Below are 19055 nucleotides of genomic sequence, written 5' to 3'. Positions count from 1 at the left end.
GGCTAAAACTGCCTTTGGTTTTGTTTTTGCGGGGCTGTGAGGGTTAAGTGACTTGCCCAGGGTCACACAGCTAGCAAGTGTCAAGTGTCTGAGGCTGGATTTGAACTCAGGTCCTCCCAAATCTAGGGCTGGTGCTTTATCCACTGGGCCACCTAGCTGCCCTAAAACTGCCTTTGGCCTCTGGTTCATAGTTGGCTCTCCAGCCAACTTCAGTCATCAGCCCACCCACCTCACCCACTTCTACCTCTGACCTGACATGACTGTGAGGACATGTTGACCAATCAATGGCTGCCCTCCCCAGTCCTGTCTTCTCAGACCAAAGCTCTGGTCCTGGGTCACTAGACCCCTCTAGGTATGTCTGGAAGCAGGGGGTGGCTTGCTTCTTCTAGTACTGACCCCAGCACTTGCCACTTGCAGATCAAGCCACCAAGAACACTCGGTCATTCACTCAAGCAGATGGCTGGATCTCTGGGGAAGCACAGGGAAGAGCATATTCAGAAAGGAAGGAGAAAGAAAACCAAGTGGTTTGGGGGTGGGTGTTTTCTTTTAAGAGGAAACAGGCAAGGGGAGAAAGGCTGAGGCAGGAGGGCAGCACAGAGATGCTTCCAACTCTGTGGGAGCCTGCCCCTGGAGGGCTCAGAGGAGCAGTGACAGCATGGTGTCGTCTGGAGATGTTCCCCAGATTCGGGCTCCTTTGTAATCGGCCAAAGATACAGGAAAAGAGCCTGCCAGCCCCTCCAAGGCGGGGCTGAGCCGATGGCCAGTCTCTTGTTATATGCTTTGACCAAACTGGGAGCCCCTGCTACTGGCAAGAATGCTGGGAACATTGTGGAGGCATCTCCTGCTTCACAGTCAGTCAAACCCAGTAGGTAAGCTAGCCCCACCCCCTTCAACTTTCCCAGAGTCAAGGCTGCAGCTTTTTGGGGAGAGGGAGAGAGAGAGAGAGAGAGGGAGAGGGAGAGGGAGAGAAAGAGAGAGAGAGAGAGAGAGAGAGAGAGAGAGAGAGAGAGAGAGAGAGAGAGAGAGAGAGAGAGAGAGAGAGAGAGAGAGAGGGGGGGGGGGGGGGGGGGGGGAGAGAGAGAGAAAGCTGGGGCTGCAGTGCCCTGGGTCGAGGGTGTGGCCTGCTGTTTTCAGGAAGATTGATGAGCCAAAGCAGCTGCTTCCTTGGTTGTCTCCCCAGCTCCTTCGGAGGGAATGCCCCAAAGAACAACAGCCATTTCCTCCACTCCGCTTTCAAACTAAACCTCATGTCAGGCACACTGAGACCTTGGGGGAGTCCTTTGGGATGCCACCTGGCAAAGGGCAAGCAAAGGGAGAAAGGGTCCCCTGGGACTAGCCTGAGTTCTAAGATTCTCTGCCTGCCACTTTCGTAGGCACATGCTGGCGCTCGCTCGCTCGCGCACACACACACACACACTCTCTCTCTCTCTCTCTCTCTCTCTCTCTCTCTCTCTCTCTCTCTCTCTCTCTCTCTCTCTCTCTCTCTCTCTCTCTCTCTCTCTCCCTCTCTCTCTCTCTCTCTCTCTCTCCCTCCCTCTCTGTCTCTCTCTCTTGGCTGTGGCTGGGCTTTGCTGCTTGGCCAAGAGAAAGATTCCTAACTGGGGGCACCCATCCCTCAAGCCTCAGGGACGGGTTCCTCCCTAGCACCAAAGCAGACAAACCCTTTGAATGGCCATCCAGTGGACAGTAGGAATAGGGTCTTCTGGGTCCCTAATGTGGTCAAGATGAAGAGGCACAAAGACAACAGCTGATGCCAATAGAGCCTCCCCCTTTGACTCCCAACCCTGGAGTGAGCTAGGAGAGGGAAGGGGGATGTGCTGGGACCAGAAGAATCTGGCCTTGCGGATGGCTCAGCCCTGGGTGGAGGGGGAGGATGGGAGGGGGGGAAGCATACAGCCTAACGAATGTGAGCCATCTCCTCCAGAAAGGGGGTTTTCATGCAGCCTGTGCAGAGCTGGTCCATCCAGAGGGGGGCCTCATGCTGCAGAGGAGTGCGGCGGGGAAAGAAGGTGTAGCGAAGGTCATAATTGAGCAGGCAGCTGATGGAAGCCATGTAGAGGTCTGAGAAGCGGCAGAGCCGTCGAGAGAAGTAGGTGGGGTTGTGGCAAGTTCGAAAGATGCTGCCAAACTGAGGGTTGAACAAATTCTTGGTGACGGCCCTGGGAGAAAACAACAGTTTGAGAGTTCCAGCCCACAGTGGGAAAGGCCCACTGTGGGCTCAGCCCTGGGGCCTGGTTTAAGCTTCACAGACAAAACCTAGGGAGCAATGGCTTTCTGAGATCCAACTCTGGACAAACAGAAATTGGACTGTAGAGATGAATTTCAATACAACAGGGGCGTCCAAACTGTTGACATCCTCCCAGATCACAAGTCTCTGAGGGCCAAGGCTGTTTTGTTAGTTTTTTAGGCCAAGCACCTAGGCCACCCCATGTCTGGTACATGCTTCTTCAGGTGAAGGGTGGGGGAACAAAGTGTTAGGGAGAGGGGAGGGAGAATGTTGGGTATCAGGCCTCACACTATTGGCGTCATGGGGCCAGAGGTCTTGGGAGGTTATTCATTCAAGGGGCTGAAGCTACCTCCCACCCTAGGGAGGTCTAGCCCAAGTCTCATCTTCCCCCAGACCTAGCCACATACCTCATCTCCTGCCTCTCCTTCATCCAGTCTTGGAGCACCTGCTGGGACTCAGCATCTCGAAACATCTGGGCAGTGACCAAAAAGAAAGCATTGCAGTTTAAGTCTTCCCACATCCCAGAACCCAAATCCTGATCCAGTCAAGCCTCCAGCTGAGCCAGAGGGCCAGCCTCGAAACAAGACGGAAGGATCCAGCAGCTCACAGGCCACTACCTGCCTCCGGTTTCCGGTACTTAATCTGGAAACATTTCGAAGTATTATGAGCAGTCCCTTGCCTTAGCTCTGCCACTCTAACCCATGTCTCTTGGTCCAAGGGAACCAGCTAGAGGGAGAGCACTGACCTGCATACGTTCCAGTAGGCCAGTGAGGGCCTGCAGCCACGTCAGTGACTGGGAATACTGCTCCGTGTTGACAATCTTGGTCTCAGTCTCCAGCTCTGGAACAATGGCCCCTGTACGCCAGCCATGACGAAGCATCAGGTCCTGGAAAAAGGAAGCGTGGTGAAGAGTGAAGAGGACAGCCACGACCTGCTCCTTGGTGCCCCTCTGTGCTCAATCAATTTTTCCTTAGGCCTCAGAGAGGAAACCCACCATCACTGTCCATGCGGCCCCTGGTGTGAACTCCACCCCGACTCCCTCAAAAGACTCACTGCCAGATCACTGTAGAGATGGTCGCCAAAGTAGAAGACTTTAGATCCCCGCCAACCAGTCAGTCGCAGGAAATCAAACAGGTTCCCCTGGGGATGGAGCAAGTTGGAAGGGGAAACAATTACAGAAGGGGGCAAATACCTCCCTGGGCAACACTCCTCCTCCTCCCCATAACTCACTGACATTTAACCTCGCTGACCTACCACCCCCAAATCATGGCAGCCCACTCGTTCCCTCTTTTGGCACCATTTGACCCCCCACAACAAAAACATGGACTTGGTGAATGGTGCTTCTCAGGAGGCAGCCCCTTTCTGAGTCTGCATTCTGTTCCCAAATCCTTCCACAGCACAAAGGACTGTCCCCTTCCCCTCGCCCTGAGCTCCTTGCCCCCAGCACAGAATCCCAGGTAGACAGTTTCAAGGTTGAGTTTGGTTTTTTGTGTAGAAAACTACCATTGGATCGGGCTGGGTCCTGCATACTTCCCCTGCCCTAGCTAAAGTAGATTGTGTCAAAGAACAACTCTAGATTCTGTGGGTCAGGGGTTGGCAGCTGTCTAAAGTCAGTGACCACAGATAGCAGAGCCTAAAGTTACAGTGGCAGCAGTCTTGGGATCCTAGTCCTATCAGGCACTTCTTATGACCTTCTTGGGCCCCTCAGCTCTGGGATAAGGTGTTTAGTTGTTTTCAGTCCTGTCCAACTCTCTGTGACCCTATTTGGGGTTTTTCCTGGCAAAAATCCTGGACTGGGTTGCCATTTCTTTCTGCAGCTTATTTTATCGATGAGGAGACTGAGGCAAACAGTATAGTGACTTGCCCAGGGTCACCTAGCTAGTGTCTGAGGTTGGATTGAACTCGGGTCTTCCTGATGCCAGGTAGCACTACCTAGCTGCCCTTGTGCACATGTACATATGTGGATTTATGCATAACTAGGGGATTTTTTTGCTGCCTAAGCCAGATGATAAGAGAACGTTTCAAAGCAATGTGCTTTGGCTGTCAGGGGGATGAGAAGGGTCCTGGGATCCCCCTCAGCACACAGCCTCAGATTGCTGGTAAGGGTGTTCATAACTATTTTAACAAAGAAGCATAGGATCTCAACAACTGCCTTGACTATGAGGTTAAGAGGACAAGGGTAATATCTGCCTTTGTTTCAGGAGTAAAGCCATGCCATTCAGATTACTGAAGGCAGCCCTTGTCCCATGGTCTCTGAGGTCTGGAGGAAATAACTCCCCATACCTGGGCAGTTGGGTGGTACAGTGGACAGAGTACTAGGCCTGGGATTAAGATGACCGGTCTCTGGAACTTCCTAGCTGTGTGACCCTGAGCAGGTCACTTCACCTGTTTGTCTCAGCTCCTCATTTGAAAGATGGGGATAACAGTAGCTGCCTCCAAGGGCTGTTGTGGGGCTCCAAAATCCAATGAGGCACCAAATCCAATGAGCGCTTGAGAAATGACTGTTTCCTTTGTCCACTTTGTGGAAGCCCCAATCTCCTATCCTAACGGCCCTGCTGATGGATGTTGGAAGGACCAACTCTGAGTGAAGGAATCTTTCTTCTGGAAACAAGTCGTAGGCTCCAAAAAGGGGAGATGTTAGAGGTGTGCCCAGCACCAGCACGACCAGGCTGCTCTTTCATCTCGGTGGCTGACTCGGTTCAAGGGGGAAGGGGAAAGGCTCCTCCTCTTGGCCTGTGGATCTCGTCCCAGACTAAGAGCTCAGATCCTAGAAATGCTGCCTCTGGAAACATCACCCGTCTCTCAAAGTAAGGGGCCTAAACCCTGGGTATCCTTCCTGGGAATGGACCCCGAGGGGAGTGGATGGGCACCTCTTCTGAGTGCGATGGTTTGAGAAGCACTGGACCCCCATCCCCAGCTTCAGGCCAGGCCAGGCAGTGAGCCACACAATTCCCTGGGACCTTTCTGATCTTCCCAGGTCGTGGATCACTGACACTCTCTGCATCTGCCACACTGTCAACCCTAAGCTTAAAAAGCACTGCCAAGGTGACAGGAAAAGGGGCCTCCTGCTGCAAGTGGGAGCCCACATCCTGCACCCTGGGGATGGCTTTCTATCCTTTCCCTCTACCTCCCAAGCCTTGGCCAGGATCTTCCCTCTCAGTAGGGCCTGAAGCCCCACACTCGCCTGTAGAAATGAGGTTTGGGGCCTGTTGTCCCAAGTTAAGCTGGCTCCGGCCTGGGAACAATGGGCATGAGCCTCACCTGCTTGTACACCTGGCCCTTTTCAAGCTTGATGATCTTATCCCACTGCAGGTCCCCATTCTCATCCAAGCGGCGGAAAGGTCTGCCAGAAAGAAAAGACAGCTGTTGCTCAGCGCCTGGCCTCCTCCCTCTCCTCCCACACTAGACATTGGCTGGTCTTTGGCATGGCTCCAGAGCCTGGGCCACTGGGTGTTCACTCAGCCAGCCACTGGGCTCAGGCTGCCTGGCTTCTTGTTCCCCTCTAAAAGAGAAGGCACATTAGAAGGTGGGGCAGCTGGTCCTCTGGTCCCAGAGCCTGTGGCATTCGTGTATCTGCTCCTATCCTCTTTCCCTCCCTAGAAAAGCCATGGGCCATGCAGCATCTGACAAGTTCATGAACATGGTTGGGGTATAGAAGATTCTAGATGTTGAGAGCAGGTCACGTAGAGGAAATTGAGAACCCCCCCCCATTAAAGGCCCTTTGATAGAACCAGATGATTTTTATGAAGGCAATCATCAGAAGTCACCTTGGACAGAATGTTTGGGAGTGTTGGTGAGCTGTGGAGCTGGTGCCCCCCTCTTCATTTGGCACTGGTCTGTCACCTTTGCTCTGGGGGAGGGGCTGTGCCAAGTGCCACTGGGACAATATGGGAGACAGTGGGAGGAAGAGGGGCAGGCAGCAAGCCTGAGGCCACAGAGGAAATTCCAGCCCTCCCACCTGGCCCAGTGCTGCCCCTCCCCTAGAAAGCAGCCAAGGCCCCTGGGGTGGCCTGGGATGGTGAATGGCTGCAGACTGCCTTTCCTCCTTTGTCTCAATACTTAAAAGCAGAGAAAGGACTTCCTTTATTCTAGGAATACCAGGAACAGAGGAAGCCAGGGAAGGCTTGATCTGAGCCAGGCTTATGATGCTTTTGTTTGGCCTCAGCCCAGAGAATACATGCATGTGGGAGGTTTGGGAGGGTTACATGGGTAGTTAGTCAAATCAATGGGAGGAAGGGCCAAAAACCCAAACAAAGGGCCCCGGGGCTTCAGATCAAAGAGGCAGCCTCTCTAGGATACAGTCAATGCCCTAGCCAACCCAGCCAGGAGTAGCTGGCACTGTCCCTAAACATCCTGGGCCTCGGTTGTGCCCCAGGCCTCAGCTACCAACTCTTCCAGAGCATCTGCCTGTGAGTAGACCCTGGTCTCTGCTTTATTTCTCAATGGTTGGGTCTAAACCCCTCCATTGCTCACAACTGCTCTTCCTTGAAAAACTATGGAAAAGTGGCCTTGACCTAGCAAGAAGAAAGCACACTGAAGTCAAGGTGAGGCCTCTGGAAAACAGAGACTGAAGGCCTGAAAGTTCCCAAGCAGACTCCATCCCTCTAAGGACACCTTCAATCAACAAGGTTTCCAACAACAATACTCCAAGCTGAAGGCTTCATTTCCAAAGCTGGAGTGGACAATATGGTATCCGCCCTGCTCTGTGACACGAACTCCTGACATGAGGAAAAAATGTAGAGCTAACAGAGCTTCTCTGGGGGACCCATGGGGCCTAGGGCTGAGCCAGGGCTGGGTTCACTGCTCTGAGATGGAAATAAGTGACTCAATAGATTGTTTCATTTCTACAGTCAGAGTGAATGAATGAAAGCAAAACCATTTATTGTAAGCACCTACTATGTGCCAGACTACATACTAAGTATGCAAAAAGAGCCAATTGAGGGAGGCGGGCCCTGTGAACTTCCCTTCTAATGGGGGTGTAAGGAAGGGGAGGAGCACATAAAGTGAACGGCATGGTTTGGATATGGTCTGGAAGCGACATGGAGGCCCAACTTCAGGCAAAATGACATAAAAACTTACTCTCTGACAAAATGAAAGAGAAGAGGGGGCAGCTAGGTGGCACAGTGGATAAAGCACCGGGCCTGGATTCAGGAGTACCTGAATTCATATCTGGGCTCAGACACTTGACACTTACTAGCTGTGTGACCCTGGGCAATTGCCCTGCCAAAAATCCTGGAAGCCCAATTCATAAATGCTAGAGGATGGGGCAGCTAGGTAGCACAGTGGATAAAGCACTGGCCCTGGATTCAGGAGGACCTGAGTTCAAATCCAGCCTCAGACATTTGACACTTACTAGCTGTGTGACCCTGGGCAAGTCACTTAACCCTCACTGCCTCACAAAACAAATAAATAAAAATATGGGAAAAAAAAAAAGTAAATGCTAGAGGACTAGCATCATGTGGCAGAAACAATATTGGGCTGGGAGGCCAGAGATTTGTGTTCAAGTCTTGGATCCCACATTTACTAGCAAGGGCCTTGGACCCATCAGTGCCCTCCTCCATAAAACTGGCCCACCTCAGAGTGCTTGTGAGAGAAGTGGCTTAGGAAAGCACTAAGGGGTTACTTAAATGTGAATTATGGCCAAAGAAAGAAAGGCCCCACAAAAGGCCAGCTCCACCTGGAGCTGGAGGAAGGATTTTTTTTTTTGGTGGCGAGGCAATGAGGGTTAAGTGACTTGCCCAGGGTCACACAACTAGTAAGTGTCAAGTGTCTGAGACAAGATTCGAACTCAGGTCCTCCTGAATTCAGGGCCAGTGATTTATCCACTGTGCCACCTAGCTGCCCCTTAGAGGCAGGATTTTATCCTGCTTTCCCTCCCTCCCACCATTACATGCAGGCCACAGAACGAAATGAGGCTGTCCTCTCCAGACCCACACACTTACTTGATGCCATCATTAAAGAAATGTGGCTTATCCGCCTGCACAATGACTATATCGAAGAAGTCCCTCCACTCCTTGCCCACCATGTACTTCATGCCTTTGTCACTGGAGAGACAGAGAAGAGCATGGGGGGTTGTGGCCTCTCTGTGGCAACAGAGGACTCTCTTCCTCAAATGTCTCCCACCTCCCCAAAAGCCCCTGCCCCAGTGGCTGCTCCAGCCTCTGCAGAACACACTGCAACATGAACCTGTGACCAGATCCAACAGCAGGAAGCAGGAGAAGAGGAAGAGCCACCACCTCAGCCACCCCAGCCTGCTCCTCTGGGGATACTCACACAAAGCTGAAGGGGCTGTTGGTGATGAGAAAGAGCTTCTTGCCATTATCCACCAGGCGGCGTAGGACAGCATAGGTCTCCTCACCCCGAAGGATGTAGTTTTCTACAAAATAGACACAAACACAAGTGGAGGGAGGTCAGAAGGGCCAGAGTAGAGTGGGGAACTCTGCATTACCAGTCAGTCACAATCTGAAGGCCTGATCTCAATCCAATCCCAAGCTGGGGCAAGTCCTCGCATCAAACCTGTGAAGCCCGAAGCCCTTTTTGCAGCTGGGGAGACAAAGCCCTTCCCCTGAGATCTCTCCGTAGTGCTTTCCCCTCAGAATAGTACATCATTTCTGGGGTAGGGGAGGACTGCTTAAGCCCTCCAAACCTCTAAGAGCACAACAGAATATTCAGTTACAAATAGAAACAGCTCTTGATCCTCTTTATCAGAGGGTTAGGGTTAGGGTCGCATTAGGGTTAGGGTTAGGGTTAGGGTGAGAGAGTATGTGCCTTTCAGGCATTTTGAGGTAAGCTCCAAGGAAATATGGTCCCCATTCTGTCTCCACATGTCCACATGCATGCATGCATGCTCACATGGGCATGTGCCCCCTCACTCTTGTTTTCCATTGCAGGCGTCTACATACAGAGCCTGCCTCTACAAAACTCACCCAAGTCCTGGAGGATCCATTTGTACATAAGGCCTTTGATGTGGACATCCCTGATGGCGTCCTAAGGCAACAAAGGGAAGAGACATGTGGCTTGAGAAAAGGCAAGGGCACATTTTTAAAAACCATCCCCATCCTGAGGAGCAGCTGCTCACTAGCTCACTGCCCTGGGGGTGGCCCATGTGGCCCATGGGTGTCAGGGAGAAGACTCCATCCAGCCCCACAGAGTCTTGAAGGAAAGTCCATCTCCAGCTACATTTCAGCTGGCAAGTTCAGGGACTGCCCTGCCTTATTGCTTACTCATCAGCTGCAAGAAACTCAACAATTCTCCAGAGCCAAGTGTTCTACAGCAGAACTCAAGCTCAAGATGGATCTTGGGGGCCCCATCAGCTGCTTCTCCCTCAAGACCTCTCAAAGGGACTAGACAACAAACTCTGAATCAGTGAGATGGATCTGGGACTTTGCACAACCTTTGAAGAGCTGAAACAGAGAGGTTCTCGGTTTATACAGTGCGGGGAGAGAGGTGAAAGAAGCCATCTGGGTAAAAAGCAGCAGCACATTCCACATTTCAGGGGGTCAAAGGTTTGCAATTGCATATTCCCAGAGAGCAAGCATCTGAGCACACAAAAAGGGTCCCAGAAAAGTGAAGGAAAGCACTTGAGTTGGAGAAAAACAAACGACTCTCACCCCTCTAAGCAACCAGAGATGACAGATGAATTTGTCCAAAGGCACACAAGAAGAACAACTTATCTGGGGTCTCCAAGGGCTCAGAGGAGGAGGAGGAGGTGGGAGGGTTAGAAAAGAGAATGCACAGTTCAACAAATGCAGCAATATTCCAGGATGAACTCCCTTAGGCCTCTCTGTGGTTTGGGGAATTGGGGATTCCTGGGATATAATATAGCAGTTCTCAACTACTCTGGAAGATGAGTGAAGAATGCCCAAAGAGCTCAGATCTACTTATATTTATCAATTAGAAATGAAACACCTCTTTATTCAAATGAATTTGGGTGGCACAGAGCTCTTGGGGGACCCTAAACCACGCTGGGAGATCCTTCAGGTCCCAGCCCCAGCCATGCTACTGCCCAAATGTCTGTTAACATCTGGGCATCTCAGGTTCCTTATCTGGAAGCCTGGAATGTAAATGATCCGGATGAGCCCACACAGCTCCAGCTTGTGCTTGCTCAAAGCATCCTTGGAATCACCCTAGGAAAGACCATATTTCTTGGAGCAGTGACAGAAGCAGGAGTGGGGGGGGACACCAAACCTTAGGCTCCACCTTTTTAGAATTAGACAGGCTGCTGTGCAGCCTGGAAGAGAAGGGAGGCGTGGCAGGGAGTATCCTAGCCAGGCCAGGAAACCACACAAGACCACAGGCAGACTGAGAAGATGGAATCCCACCCACTTCAGAGTCCTAGCCCAGCTCTCTCCCACCAGAAAACAGGAGAGTCTTTATCGGAGAGTTCCTGCAGCCCAAAAAGTAATCAGGGCACATGATGCCAGCACACATAGGCCCAGAATTCCAGAGTGTAAAATATGTTTCTGGCAGGAGGAAACACCAGTGGAAAAGTACTGGACACAAGGATGAGGAAAGGCCATGGGTGTGGGGAGAGGGATGAGGGAGAGAAGAGAGGAGGGGAGAGAGAGAGAGGAGAGAGGGGGAGGGAAGGAGAGAGAAAAGGGGAGAGCAGAGAGGGAAGAGAGAAGTAGGGAAGAGGAGAAGAGAGAGGGAGAAAGAGAGAAAAGGGAGGGATGGAGGGAGAGACAGACAGAAGAAACTGAAGAGACTAAGGGCCATTCACTTCAGGGACTTCCCCTTCTCTGGTGTACCAACCTAACCCTCTAAGCAGGGCCTTCAGGTCACCTAGTGCAGCCTGACTCCATATCTGAACAAGAATGTCCCAATGAAGTCAGAGCCTCTGCTTGGGAACCTCTGATGACAGGGAAATCCCTTCCTTTCGGGTGTTCCTGGCCCGTCCGCCCCTTCCTGTCCCAGTGCTCTTGGCCTGGCCTTCCTTCCTGCCACCCCACATCTTCTCTGCTCTGCCCTCATTCCTCTGATGGAGCCCTCACCATCTGGCTACCTCCCTTCAAATTCTCCTTCCCAGAATGGGGCACCCTGGCTCAAACCCCTGCCACTGGAATTGCTCTGACCACTAAAGGGTGAAGCCTGTCAGACCCCTCTTTGCCGCATTCCTTTTGTAGTACAGTGGGGGCCCGGATGAGGAAGGCAGGGATTGGGGAGGTCATCATCAGGTAAGTGAGGAGACTATAGGTCCAGAGCGGGTCTCAGTCTGCTGGGATGTCTTTATTCAAGAAGTACTAGGCACCATCTCCACACCATCTGCTCATTTTGTGGATGCCACAGGCTCCCATGGTTACTGGGAAGTCGACAGACCAATGTTTTTGTTTGTTTGTTTGTTTTTGCAGGGCAATGGGGGTTAAGTGACTTGCCCAAGGTCACACAGCTAGTAAGTGTCAAGTGTCTGAGGCCTGATTTGAACTCAGGAACTCCTGAATCCAGGGCCGGTGCTCTATCCACTGCGCCACCTAGCCGCCCCCAGACCAATGTTAACATACAATGACAACTTTGTGGGAAGGTTCCAAGCCTGCCAACAACTTAAGTACACCCAACTGGTAGCTCCCTGTCTCTGTCCACTCACTAAGAATTCTAAGGCCAGAAAACCAAATGGAAAGTGGGAAGTTTCCAAGGTCTTGCCTCTTTGAGAGGAGCTGGTTAATCAGACCCGATGGTTTCAGAGGTACAGGGGTAGGGTGGGGCAGGTCCTCTCTCTTCTCCAGTCTATCTCTTAACCTCCATACTGAGCTCATTAGGCAGTAACGCTTCTCTGGCCTTCAAAGCTGCAGAGCTGCCTTGGCAGCTGCTTCAGAAAGATAAGAGAAAATGGTCTCTGCCTGGGGTTCCTGCTCTCCTCTAACAGAACAGCTTGTTCTTTCCCAAGTTCAAGTTAGGAAAGATGGAGAAAAATGCAAACTCATCTAGCCCTCAGCTACCACTGCAGGGGAAGAGATTTTGTCTCTCAGAGAATAGCCAATGTTCTACAATGTTCTATGTTGCTCTCTACAATGGTCTTACCTCCCCTAAGAAAGGACACTGTGGGGGGGCAGCTAGGTGGCGCAGTGGATAGAGCACTGACCCTGGATTCGGGAGGACCTGAGTTCAAATCTGGCCTCAGACACTTGACACTTCCTAGCTGTGTGACCCTGGGCAAGTCACTTAACCCCCATTGTCCCAGAAAAAAAAAGAAAGAAAGAAAGAAAGAAAGAAAGAAAGAAAGAAAGAAAGAAAGAAAGAAAGAAAGAAAGAAAGAAAGAAAGAAAGAAAGAAAGGACACTGGTAGGGGTGGGAGGAGACAGGACAGACCCTTTCATTTCTCAGTCACACATTAGGGAGACTGACCTCGTGACCCCCAAATAACCCCCTCTCCTTTCTTTGCATGGGTTATGCCACAAAACAGCGTCTGGGACTCTTCAGGAATCAATCCTTTCCCAGAAAGGGTAACATTCCTCTTCTAGGAAAGGTGACATGGAGGAGGGAAGAGCCAGTAGAGGTTGTGGCTCCACTCATTCCTTTTTCCCGCAGACTTCTCTCCCTCTGAGCCTTATTCCAGGTCCTGGAGCCCTGCGGCACTGTTCCCATACATTCCCTCCATCTTCCCAGTCCTCCTTCCTCAGTACCTTAGGCTGGGCCCTCATCACTTCTCATGGGGATGGTTCAATAGTCTCTCTTCCTTTCTACCCTATATACTCCTCCCAAATGAACACTTGTCATATGCAAAACCCTTTCACTCCTGCCTAAGAGATAAAGTAAAAAAAAAATTCATCGACTCCAGAGCTGTGAGCAACCTGAGAGATCTCCCAATCCCAAGAGTTTCCATCTTTAGCCTGGAATCCAAGGGCCAAATCTTACCCTTCACTGCTCTAGGACTCTGCCCAAATCTCTATGGCTGTTTACATGCACACTTTGGTTCACACTACTGCTAAGGCCCAGTGTACACAACTTCCAAGGGCCTGCCCACCACCTCCTCTCAGAAGCTTCCCACAATTTCCTTGCCTCAATCTTCTCCCCCTCCTCTTTATTCAAGAGTTCTTTGCTGTTTCCCATGGTCAATCTTGGGTGGCCATTATCTGAGCCCCTATCCTGTTCTGTCCCAGCCTGGGAGCCCGGCCAGAGCAGGGATTGGCCTGGCTTTTCTTTGGACACAGTGCCTGGCACAGGACCACTGAGGCAGGCATTCACTGGGGTTGGTGGCTATGGGAAACTTTCCTTCTTCTCCCCCCATCCCAGTCAGTCATTTTGTTCATTTGCTCTCGCAGCTCTCCTGTTTTCCATTGTCACAGGCACCATCCCAGTCCTGGATGATGACCCCCATCACTCAGGCTAGACTGATCTAGCCACCTTTGAGGTGGGCCCCTAGCTCTCCACTCAGCAGCTCAGGCCCAGAACCTTGTTAACAGTATACTTAGCATGTAACAACTCTGCACACTAAACTCACTAATTTATTTCCTATTACTTCCCTACACAAATCCAACTCTGACTAGTCACTGTCTTTGATTCCCTGGCCCTCGCCACTGCCTTAGAAACACACACACACACACACGCATACATACATACATACGTCATGGCATCGTTATTTAAGCTGGGCCACCCATTCACCCTGCCCTAACTTAAAACCTGGGCCCTTCCCCCTTCCTTTGAGGTTCCACTCCTTCCGGCAACCTTCAGCCAATACTCTGGCCCTTGATGATCATGCCATCTTTTGAATGTCTAGTGTGCCCACTGTCTACTTCATGGCTCTGGCACTGAGAATATACAACTTAGGGAATGATGAGGACGAGACTAAGGAAAGCACCAATAGGATGCTGTGCTTTCAAAGCTAAGGAACATAGTACATTCCAGTACACGCCATCGGAGCTACAGTAAGGCATTCGCATGGTGGCCACATGCTACGGAGAATCGACCGCTACTCTCTCTGAGCTCTTGCCTCTAGGCACAAGCCCAGCGAGCGAGTGATAGATGGAAAGAAAGGAGACCTCATGCAAGCCCAGAAATGGCATCCTAGGGTTTATCCTTGGCTCAGATGGAACCCATGGAGCCCCAGTTTCTCCAAGCTCATCTACGAGGAATTCAGGTGTGTGCAGAAGGAAGCATTACCGTGACATCCTTGTAAAGGTGGATAGGGTCATAATCGATATCGTTGGAAATGAAGAAGTCATTGGCCACTGCCAGGAGGGTCATCTCAGGAAGGGAAAAGATGTCCATGAATTGCTTCACTGCTGGTCCCTGAGAGAGGGGGAAGGAAGAGAGGGTGAGATGCCTGGAGGAATAGGTGTTGCATCTCTTGCCTCAGCTCAATACTCCTCACTAATGACGAGATACAAGGCAGGCAGCTTCACTGACAATTGCCCACTCACCTCCCTGAGCCCTGAGGCTTCTGTTCTAAGAACAGCTCCAGAATGAACAGCTTCCACAAAGCCATCCGGTGTTCAAAGTCCCTGTTGCTGAGTCAGTCAATGATGGTGTGAGAAAATTATTAATAATAGGGATTAAAAACCATACCTACCTGAAGGCTTTTGCCCCTCAGAGGGCTCCAGGGCAGCTAGGTGGCGCAGTGGATAGAGTACTTGCCCTGGAGTCAGGAGTATCTGAGTTCAAATCTGGCCTCAGACACTTAACACTTACTAGCTGTGTGACCCTGGGCAAGTCACTTAACCCCAATTGCCTCACTTAAAAAAGAAAAAGAAAAAGAAAAGAGGGCTCCATACTCTAATATCAGCCAGACCACCCTCAAATCTAGTAAACCAATAGATTTGAATGATGCTAGCCAATTAGCTTTAAGCAGTGTGTAAGGGCCACCTCTCCTCCTTCCCTCAGAAAGCTTTCGCTCACTGATCTCTCCACTGGCCTGGGCCATGGAGGGGGAGCCACGCAGCCCTGTTTTCTCTCTCTTCTCTTGCCTAGCTAAGCTTTCCTATTTTTCAGAGCCATGTGCGCTCTCTTTACTAATATTTAATATGCTTGAATAAATTCTTAATGCCCCCAAACTGGTACAGTAGCCTCTAATTTCTAAGCAACAAATATATGATAAGCCCCAGCTAATTTTCCCTCAACTTGGGACAATAATAGGGTGATCACATATAGTTTGACTTGCCACAATGGACAGGTACTAGACACCCCTCACTACCCCCTCCCCAAGGATTTATTTAGCTAACAATGATAGAAATCAAATTCCCCTCTCTCCATTATACCTGGCCCCTGTGGGGAATAAGCTGTGTGGTAGACACCCACAGGTGTGCGCACAGGAAAGGGAGGTCTCCAGACCTATGTGGCTGCCTTTAAGTGCCATGAACATCACCAACAAGGTCTAGGCTGTCTAAAGTTCTCAGTTACTTTAACCCAGAGGTCCAGGGAAATGAGAATCTACCAGGAAGAAGAGTTCCCTTGAGGAGCTGGCTTGACTAGGAAGCAACAGAAGCTGATTTTGTGACGTCATGGAGGTTGCTGTCTTTAGATTCGGGAGATCAGGTTTTGAATCCTAACCTCCCTCTGAGGAAAGGTGAACACGAGGGTAACTCCTGGTGTAAAGGCCTGTCTTCCCACAGGCACCTTGGGTAAGCACCAGTCTTTACACTGGTTAGTTACAAAGGGCAAGAGATGAATGAGCCAACAGTAATCATGAAAGCCAATCTGCTCATGTTCTACTCCCAGCCTTTCCCTTCAATCACTGTTAGGCTGACCCCCAGGGGAGGGGGGCTCAAGGATCTGTCCACTTACCTTGCCATAGAATCCGCTAACCTGATGAAGGGGGATGTGATGTGTCCCTTGATACAACTCAATCACTTCTTCATCTGGGACTGGCTTGAGGCCCCTAGGAGAGAAAAAGAGCAAACAAACCATGAGAGAATAAGTGGAGAAGCAGAGGCCATTCAAAAGAATGGACGGTTGTGGAGAGAAAGAACATTCTGGAGCAATGCGTCCCTTCCAGATGCAGATCTCCAAGCTTCGGATTACTCATCAGCTGATCCTTGACATCTCAATGTGGGCATGTCTGATAAATAAGGAAAGTAAGCCAGACTTGGGAGAAGATTCCTACCTTCTATTCAAAAGTCATCACCCATTCCCAGACTCAACAAAACAAAACAATCACATTGGTCGTGAAGGGAAATTGATTTGTTAGCTTTGGCCAATTCCTCTGTCTCTGGAAGTCAAGTGGATATCTTTTTTTTTTTGGTTTTGTTTTGTTGGTGAGGCAATGGGGGTTAAGTGACTTGCCCAGGGTCACATAGCTCGTACAGGTCAAGTGTCTGAGGCCGGATTTGAACTCAGGTCCTCCTGAATCCAGGGCTGGTGCTTTATCTACTGCACCACCTAGCTGCCCCCTGACAAGAGGATCTCTGACCAAGCATGTGAATGATAGCTAACCTAAACTAGTGCCTCAAAGTCTCTAAGACAACACTCCTGCCCACAAATCAATGACCAAATTCTTTGTTTTGTTTTTGTTTTTGTGGGGCAATGGGGGTTAAGTGACTTGCCCAGGGTCACACAGCTAGTAAGTGTCAAGTATCTGAGGCCGGATTTGAACTCAGGTACTCCTGAATCCAGGGCTGGTGCTCTATCCACTGTACCACCTAGCTGCCCCCCAACCATATTCTTATAGACTCACTTCTCTATGTATCGAGATTGGGGTTCTGGGCCATTTAGCAAAATTCCTCCACCACTATTGTGTCTACCTCTCCTCCCACCCTAATTCCTGAAAATCTCACCTGTAAACTGTGCCCAACTGGATGTAATGGAAAGCATCAATCTTCATCAGTAGGCCCTAGACAAGCCCAATGGGAAGAGATTCAATAGGTACATGAAAAACCCACCAAGAGAATTGGCTGAGAGGTCACATCCTGCCTCACCCAGACCCATTTCTGGGGCGGGGGGGGGGGACGGGGAAGGATGGAAAGTTGGCGGCAATACAATACATCCCTACTCTCACCTAGGTACTGGACTGAAGCAGTCAAAGGGGCCTTAGGGCCTTACCTTGGGAATGTCATAGTGCAAGCCTCGGATGGCAAAGTTTGGTAGGTAGTCATATTTGCGGATCCCTTCTGGATACTACAGAGGGGAAAGGAGGGAACAATTGTCAAAACTTATCTGTAAGAAGAAAAGAAGTAGAGGAGGGAGGAAGAGGCCCTGCTTTCCAAAAAAGGCACCTCAAGCCAAGTTCTATCTGGTCTCTGTTCAGACATGGGGCCCTCAGCCTCGTGTCAGCCATGACCAAGGAATGTTAATACTTTCTGTTTTGGAGTCTTCCTCTGTGTTCTAGAAACTGGAGCTGAGGAGGCAGTAGGGAAAACAGCTGGAATGCAAAGTATTTGCCCTTTGAAAGGCCCCATAATGACAAATACCCAAATTACCTCACAATTCAATCATTAAACCTCTTCTTACAATTGAGGCAAGTTATTTTAGAAGGTCACAGTGGTGATGCCAGAAGTTCTCTCTCTCTCTGTCTCTCTCTCACACACACACACTCTCTCTGTCTCTCTCACACACACGCGCGCATGCACACACACATACTCTCTCACACTCACACACACACTCTGTCTCTCTTACACACACACTCACACACTCTATCTCACACACACGCGCGCGCACGCACATACACTCTCTCACAACACTCACTGTCTCACACACAGCGCACGCACACATACACACACATACTCTCTCTCTCTCTCTCACACACACACACACACACACACACACACACACACACGAATTCAGATGAGGAAACTGAAGCTCAGGGAAGTCAAAGTGATTTACTGTGGGTGAAGCAAACCAAAGTAAGGTCAAATGGAGGATTTGCCTCCAGCTCACCCACCTCTACTTCTCCGGTATCATGAACATCTAAGCATCCCACATGTCCCCTGAGAGCAAGTCTCTAAAGGTTCCCTTTGCTTACATTTGGGGAGATTTAAAGAACTTCCTCCCTTCCCTGTCCCCCTCAAAACCAAACCTTGGCATCATGCTGAAAAACCAATGAAATGACAAAGTCAATGGCATGGTGTTTATTCATCAACATGTGTGCTTTGCACTTCCCAAGTGGGACATTGAGGGCCAGGCCACTAAGCAGGTGGGAAAAGTCCTGCCTTACCTTATACTGTTCCACCAAGATGTCCCTGGCAGTGTTGTAGATCATGGAATGGAGGGAGTTGGAATACAGAGCCAGAGTGTAGTCATAGTCAAAGCCATAGATCTCAATGTCCGCCAGGCACACCTCGTTGTTGGCGTAGATGGTGGAAGGGTTTAGAAGGTTACACACACCCGGAGGGAGCAGATCTGAAAGCCCAAAATATGGGACAGACAGGAGAATTTAGGCCAACCTAGAGGGTGGACTGATCCTGCACCATGGTAGAAAGTGGCAGTAGAGAGCCAGGGAACTGCTAGGTAATTAATGGCTTAGTAAATCTTGTGGGTTTCTAATGGCATAGCCCTAAGCTCTGTAAGCCTCCACTTCCACCAATGAAAGCTGAGATCTGGAAGGCCCCTTATGGGCAGCTAGATAATGCTGCATTTCTCAAGTAAGTGGTGTCCCACATGTCTTTACTTCTTGTTGAATGGGGGAACAAAGAGGAGGCGTTTACATCATAGTGCTAAGTCCTCAGTGCCAAGACCCCCCCAAACACAAGACGTGTTTGGGAAGCTGCCCAACATCAAATTCACCATCACTGGACACCTCACTTCCCAAGCATGCATATCACACTTGGAAAACTCAGGGCATTTTTCTCCCAATATCCTATCATGCGATTCCTAATGTCTAGTCCTGGGAGTTAACCCAATCCTTTCAAACTGAATCCTTTCATGTTTCACAATGCATTTTGCACTGGTCCACACTTTCCTC

The 19055-nt window shown here is 50.3% G+C and overlaps 1 protein-coding gene across 1 annotated transcript; it reads right to left on the bottom strand.

Moving 5' to 3' along the window:
* Window positions 1-1484: 1484 nt before the first annotated feature.
* On the bottom strand, window positions 1485-18494 carry LOC122734271 (5'-nucleotidase domain-containing protein 2-like). Its single transcript, XM_043974977.1, has 13 exons — window positions 18309-18494; window positions 17198-17272; window positions 16933-16988; window positions 15944-16037; window positions 14324-14452; window positions 9154-9214; window positions 8501-8603; window positions 8170-8271; window positions 5489-5570; window positions 3281-3367; window positions 2973-3113; window positions 2635-2699; window positions 1485-2159 (listed from the first exon to the last, which is right to left on the bottom strand). Exons 1-13 carry the CDS (start codon window positions 18351-18353, stop codon window positions 1898-1900), a joined length of 1302 nt encoding a protein of 433 aa, XP_043830912.1. The 5' UTR covers window positions 18354-18494; the 3' UTR covers window positions 1485-1897.
* Window positions 18495-19055: the final 561 nt, after the last annotated feature.

Source organism: Dromiciops gliroides (assembly GCF_019393635.1).
Source record: "Dromiciops gliroides isolate mDroGli1 chromosome X unlocalized genomic scaffold, mDroGli1.pri SUPER_X_unloc_6, whole genome shotgun sequence".
Classification (NCBI taxonomy): Eukaryota; Metazoa; Chordata; class Mammalia; order Microbiotheria; family Microbiotheriidae; genus Dromiciops; species Dromiciops gliroides.
This window is presented reverse-complemented; position numbering and strand designations above follow the sequence as displayed.

Coding starts and splice junctions, on each gene's coding strand:
- LOC122734271 (XM_043974977.1), bottom strand. CDS start 18,353: ATGATCTACAACACTGCCAGGGACATCTTGGTGGAACAGTATAAG. Junction 16,038..16,932: donor CAGTTGGGCACAGTTTACAG/GTGAGATTTTCA, acceptor TTTCTCTCCTAG/GGGCCTCAAGCCAGTCCCAG. Junction 5,571..8,169: donor TTCTTTAATGATGGCATCAA/GTAAGTGTGTGG, acceptor TCTTTCTGGCAG/ACCTTTCCGCCGCTTGGATG.